The 6,638-nt window shown below is 42.7% G+C and overlaps 1 protein-coding gene across 1 annotated transcript; it reads right to left on the bottom strand.

Moving 5' to 3' along the window:
* Positions 1-248: 248 nt before the first annotated feature.
* Positions 249-1,500, bottom strand: LOC147905758 (uncharacterized). Its single transcript, XM_087376078.1, has 3 exons — positions 1,318-1,500; positions 1,165-1,230; positions 249-1,070 (listed from the first exon to the last, which is right to left on the bottom strand). The coding sequence occupies exons 1-3, from the start codon at positions 1,498-1,500 to the stop codon at positions 651-653; spliced, it is 669 nt and encodes a 222-aa protein (XP_087232204.1). The 3' UTR covers positions 249-650.
* Between the last annotated feature and the right edge of the window lie 5,138 nt (positions 1,501-6,638).

Here is a 6,638-nt window from a genome sequence, read left to right as displayed (position 1 = left end):
TTAGTGTGGACTAGTGTGACTTGCATAATGAGTAGGTTTGTGCTTATGCATCACAATATTCACGCCACATACATTCGAAGCTAGTGTGTACTAGTGGCGTCTTTGCTAAACATTTTTGTCTTGCTAGGGGGAACACTATGCAAAGACTTACATTATGAAAATGAAATAAATTTTGAGAATTCATGAGTTATTATGCTATTGATAAATTACACTTGATGAAGCTCACTTGAAGTAATAGGACTGTCTGTGTAGAGGAGTCTGTGGGAAATTTCCATTCAGGGTCTTCTTCTGTTGCATGCAATAGTACATCCGCGGGGCAGGAACCGGTTCAATGCTCTCCCGCTGGACAATTGAAAGCAGGAGGCCCTTAACTTAGCTTACCAACGTGTAATTGCTTTCCTGGATTCACCGAGCATGATGCAGTTTCTCCCCGAGCAACGCTGCAGGAGTTCACCTTTTAACCACCATGCGGCTTGGCCCTATGCCCCGTCGATCTATACAGTATCCTCCTTCTGGTGCGGCTTGGCCCTATGCCCTATACAGTATTCTCCTTCTTGTGCGGCGGCTGCATATGCTGTCCAATTTTCGGTGACAAGCTGGGAGCGAGCTGCTCGAATTAGTGTAGAACAAGCCTAGAATTCATTTTTTCATCACTCTTGTCCTTCCGATGTCACCAACACTACCTCATAGATCCCAAACCTGCATTTGGCACCCAAGCTCCTCCAGTAGCATTCCTCAGGTGGACCCCCTGGAGTATTAAAGAATGCGCGGGCTGCCTCTTCATGCTGCCAGATTCCCAATCCTATCATGCTCAAACCATCGAAGGAATTATAGAAAGTGCAAGATAACAAGCCCTCAACTTGCTGGAAGTAAGCCTTTAGAATGGCTAAGCACGAATACGAAAATTCTTTATATTCGGTGTCTCCAATGATACCCCGTATGTGCACCACATCTCCTTGTGATATCTCCGGAAACAAATCCTTCCCTTTGGAGTCCCAGCAGGATACCTCGTACCAGCTAACATCGACGCTTCGTGCTACCGGAGAAATTGCCTTGTCAAATACATCCATCTGTAAACAAATAGACAGTTTAGTTCGGGAGATTCCCACAATTAATTCACGTACGCATTGTCCGAAAGCCTAGTGACAGAACCAACCATCTCACCTTTGGATTCTTGCCGCAAGGAACGTCTTCCACGGTTCCCTTTTCCCAAACCGAGTACACAGCAACCTGCGCAGCGCAAGATAAATGAGGCAAAGAGTTGGTATGAGCGCAGCGACGAAATGGTGAAATTAGGGAGGAGGATGTGAGTCTCACCCAAGCGGAGGAGGCGTTGCTGAGGCTTTTGAGGACGGCGGAGCGGACAAAGCCGGTGCGATGGAAGGATTGGGTGATGGAGGAGAGGCGAGCGAGGAGGTCGTGAGTGGTGAAAGGGGGGCAGGGACGGAAGATTCCGACGGAGACCCAACACGAACTGTCGACGGAGAGGGCGAGCGCCATTGATTCAGATATGGCAAGATTCACATGATCATTTGAAATTTATAAATACATATCCCGCGCCACGCGTCATCATCGCCATAGCACCACGCGTAAACGTGTGTAGGAGGTCCGTACTACCACGTGTCCGCTTCTGATTTGATTTTCCTTTCTTCGACGGTGCTGGGAATTTGGACCGGCCTCCTTTACATTTCATCGGTTGGTCTGATTCTTATTATTGGCCTGCCCTCGTAGAAGGGGAGGTCTTAGTAATGAAATCGGCCCAAAGAAACAAAATTAGGTAATTAAAAGAAGACAACCTCCATCTAATCTTCCAAAATTTACTCTCCACGTCAAGAAAGGAAGATGCATAAATGCTGCAAGCTAGGGAGAGATGCAGATAGTCCAAAAGAAAAACTATCTAGAACTTTAAAAACCTTTACATGGACCAACCTCTCACCCTAAAGGAGCTGAAAGTTGTTGACATTATGATTGATGTAAAAACCCCTGGCGCGGGAGGATGGCCTGCCCATTGAGTTTTACAAAAATCTTCTAGCAAGATACAGGCCAATATCTTCTTAAGCTTTGGGAAGATAGCCTCTTAGCTTTTGCCCTCCCCACAAAATGTGTTAATTGAGGTGTTATCAAGTTAATTACAAAACGTGGTGACATGCAGACACTAAAAAACTTGAGACCCTTGATTATGCTAAACTACAGCTACAAGATCTTTGCCAAGGCCATAACACTAAGGATCAAGATTCTCCCTGAATAGAAGGGCCGACACCTTCTTGAAGCCATTGTCAACCTGTAGGTCATGTTCAGGGAAAAACTAGAGAGATGGATGGAATATCAAGCCAACTTGGTAGGAAGGAGAATGGTCCTAAATCACTACATCTATCCTATTACCATCTTAAACCTATCATGTTGGTGTCCCTCTAAAACTGCTTTGGATAGCTTTACCAAGTTATGCAGATCTTTCCTATGGGGAGGAAACAACAATCTCAGAAAGATATCCAACGTCATATGGGAATTTTGTATCAGACCAAAAGATCAAGGGGATCTGGGAGTAGTGGGCATCCAAGCCTATGCCTATAAACTAGCTGCAACTTGTATTATTCAAGCTTCTCTGAACCCCAGTACGAACTAGGCACAAGTGAGCATTGTATATATGATGCATGTGTATGTATGTGTATATGAGTCGCAATATGAAAAATCATTTATAGTGTATGTGCACGTATGTGTGTGAGGGTGTGTGTAAGTGTCCGTGTATGTGTACGCGTATGAATGGTTGAATGACACCAAGGAATAGTGTGTGTGTGTGGGGGGGGGGGGTGCGTGCATGCGTGTGTGTGTGTGTGTGTGTGTGTGTGTGTGTGTGAGAGAGAGAGAGAGAGAGAGAGAGAGAGCATGAACAAAATCTATTTCTTAGCCATCCATACAGACATATTTCCTTCCACAAAGATTGAAAACCATCTTTTGGAGAGTTTGATAGGAGCTTTTCAAGCTTTCTATTCAACGATTGGGGAGTTGATGTTCCCAAGGTGTGCTTCGGTCTCCTTAATCAATTTAGGGAATTTTTAATATAATGCCTTGAAGAGATCGAGCATTTGGAAGCATTTTCCTAGTACCTCTTCCTGCATTTGATTGTATAGAATGGCCTATTCCTGATACATTCACTGAGCATTCAATATAGATGAATGTAGAATGAAGTAGCAAAAAGGTATTCAAGCATCCATGAAAATCACTTTTGTTTCTAAGTCTATTGGCAAGTTGGTTCATGCCCTCTTCGATGTTTGTTCATTGCTTCAAATTGGTATTCATTCATAAAACAAAGATGATGTGGGTATGTAAACAAATGGTAGAACAATTCTTGGATAATCTAGTCTATCCTAGTTGGTATATTAAGGAAGATATTCAAGAGGGAGATGAGTTTAGATGTGTAGTTTCCATAGAAACACTAGTAGTGTATGCATGTATGTATGGATGTATGTATGTACATACATGCATACATACATACATAAATATAACTTTCAATAATAATAAATAAATAACTAACTAAATAAATACACACACACACACACACACACACACACACATATATATATATAGAGAGAGAGAGAGAGAGATGAAGTTATCGAGCACTCAAGGGGTTCACCTCCAAAAATTTTAGTGTACCACGTGAATTCAAAAGGAGGGGTATTTTAATTCCACTTTTGGAAAAATTTTAACAGGTTTACAATAATAGGAGGGGGTTTTTTATTCAACTTTAGAAAAAAATCCGTTAGTTGATAAGTAAAGAGGGGTGGTTTTATTGGGAGAACATTTTTAGTTGAGGATACCCCTTGAACGCATGTGATACCTAGGATTACTATTAGTGCACCCCCTAAGGTCGAGCATCTCTCTCTCTCTCTCTCTCTCTCTCTCTCTTGTTGAGAGTTCATGCTCAACATCATGTGATCATATGTGCATAGCACTAATCCACTAGAGTGCTATAAAGGAAAGGGTTAGATGCCCTAACCCTAACCCTAAATGGGTTTGTATATATTTTACATTTTCAACTAAAACTATTGTACAGTTAGTCATTTGTGGTCTGCTCTCTAGCTGTTCCCTCTCTCCTCATCCCCACTCTTCTCCTCTCCCCTCTTCATATTTTGTCATGGTATCAGAGCTCCCTTGCCTTCCGATGAGGCATTGCGATCCTTGAGATCATGAGAGAGATCGAGTGATTGAGAGATTGAGAGCTTCTCGAGTGTTCTTGTGAGAGTTCACTTCCGTAGAGAATTTTCGTTCATTGTAAGATATTTCCGTCCATTTCCGCTCATTCCGCGACAAGAGAAGTATTTCCATACATCTTCATTCTTGAGAGATTTTGTGAGAAATTTCACTTCAGATTTGAGAGAGAGTTATTTCATTGAGAGATTCATTCATTGAGAGCTTTCTAGGAGAAAAGAGGAGCCTCTCCTACTTTGAGAGGGAGAGATGTTCTCTAATGAGAATTCTACTCAGAGCCTAGAAGTCCTTTGAGACTTAAGACGCTTCTACAAGCTGAAGCTTCAACAGACAAGAGATCCTTAGCTTAGCTCATCGAACAACAGCACCTTCATTGACATGCGCTTTGGGGACTACACTACTGCAACGCCTTTCATGGGCTCCATAGCTCTCACAGCCAAGCCGGCCGACCAGCTCCAACCGCCAAGCAACGACCCTCCACACCGGCTCTCAAACGACCTTACAGCTACTACAATGCTCGCGGCCCTACGACCCTCAAGCGACGAGTGCATGCAAGCGTACCATAGGCTGCTCATAGCCACCACCACTCCATAGTCGACCTCTAAGGTCTCCTGCTACGCCACAACTCTGCTAGCTGCTGCACGCTCTCAAGAGGCTCAACCACCTTTGTACACCAGCAACGAATGCACAGCGACTCCTTAGAAACATCAGAATCAATAGAGAGGAAATCATTCCAACCGAGGAAGATTTCAAGGATGAGGGAATGCATCCACCAACGTGTCAAACATTCAGTGCAACTACTGTCATAAGTTTGGACACTATGAAAGAGATTGCCACAAGAAGCAGTACAACCAAGGCAGTTAGTCCAGTAGCAACAATCGAGGCAATTTCGGCAGCAGAGGAAATCATCATGGTGGACATTCTAGTCACAGTCATTTTGCAAATGAACATGGGAATATGTTTCTTGCAAATGAGGAAATGCAACAAACTGATACAATGTACCTAGACACTGATTACAATCCAAAAGAGGATTTTAGCTATCAAGTCAACCAAGCAGAACAGGATCCTTGGTACATCGACAGCGGTGCATCATCTCACATGACCAATCATCTGGAATGGTTCACAGAGAAAAAACTATTAGAAGGTCAGAAAAATGTCATCTACACAGTAGATAATACACCGAATCCAGTTCAAGGGACAGGTGAATGATGTACTTTATGTTTCGAAGCTTAGGGAGGTAAATCGAGAAGATGTCAGCTAGTAGGAAAAGGTGTCAAGGAAGAATGCTTGTATAGAATGCTAGCTACAATACCAGAGAAGCATGCTCTGACAACTCAATCACAACAGATGCCACTATTTGCAAAATGACATAAGAGATATGGTCATGTCAATTTCAAGAGCTTGTTAGATCTCAGGAATCCGAACATGGCAATCGGGATTCCAAAGCTACAGTTTCTTGGAAAAGTTCATGAAGCATGCTGTTTCGGCAAACAAAAGCGAGCCAACTTTGGTAGAAGTACCTCTCGAGCATGAGGTATTCTTGATTTGATACATACAGATGTATGGGGTTATTCCCAGACCCGCAGCATCAATGGTTCACTTTACTACTTGACTTTGGTCTCGACGACTACAGCAGATATTGTTGGGTCTACTTTTTGAAAGAGAAATCTGAAGTGTTTTCTAGATTTTAATAATTCAAAGCCATGGTAGAAAACCAAACAGGCAGAAAGATCAAAGTCATGAGATCAGACAGAGGAGTTGAATACATGTCTTTAGCATTCATGAACTTTTGCAAAAGTCATGGCATTTGAAGACAATTCACTTGTGCAAATACTCCTCAACAGAATGCAAGAGCTGAAAGGAAGAATGGTACTTTAGCAGACAGTGCTAGAGCAATCCTTAGTGAAAAGCATCTTTTGAATCACTATTGGGCAAAAGCATTGGGCAAAAGCAATAGCCATTGCAAACTACTTGCTTAATTAGCTTCCTACCAAACCGATACATGGTATGACAACTTATGAAGCATTCACTGGACACAAGCCACACATTGGGCATCTCGGCATATTTGGTTGCATAGCATATGCCTACATAAATGATGATCATCGTAGGAAATTAGATGCGAAGCCATGCAAATGCATCATGGTTGGCTACAATGAAGAAAGCAAAGCATACAAGTATGATCCCATCAACCGCAAGGTCATTATCTCCAGAGATGTAATCTTTGATGAGGAATCAGTATGGAAACCTCGGATGCACAGGAGATGGAAGCATCGACTTCACAATCATCTACAGAATAGGTTGATGAAGAAGAGCAAGAATTGACAGTAACACCCCAAGCGGAGCCATAGTAGCTTAGACGGTCTACTAGGGAAAGCAAACCGCCAGCAAGATTGACATATGCTCAGAAAAGGTAAAGCAATTCAGGTTGAAAC

Source organism: Dipteris shenzhenensis, chromosome 1 (genome assembly GCF_047967505.1).
Source record: "Dipteris shenzhenensis isolate YYH24624 ecotype China chromosome 1, Dip_SZ_1.0, whole genome shotgun sequence".
Taxonomy (NCBI): Eukaryota; Viridiplantae; Streptophyta; class Polypodiopsida; order Gleicheniales; family Dipteridaceae; genus Dipteris; species Dipteris shenzhenensis.
This window is presented reverse-complemented; position numbering and strand designations above follow the sequence as displayed.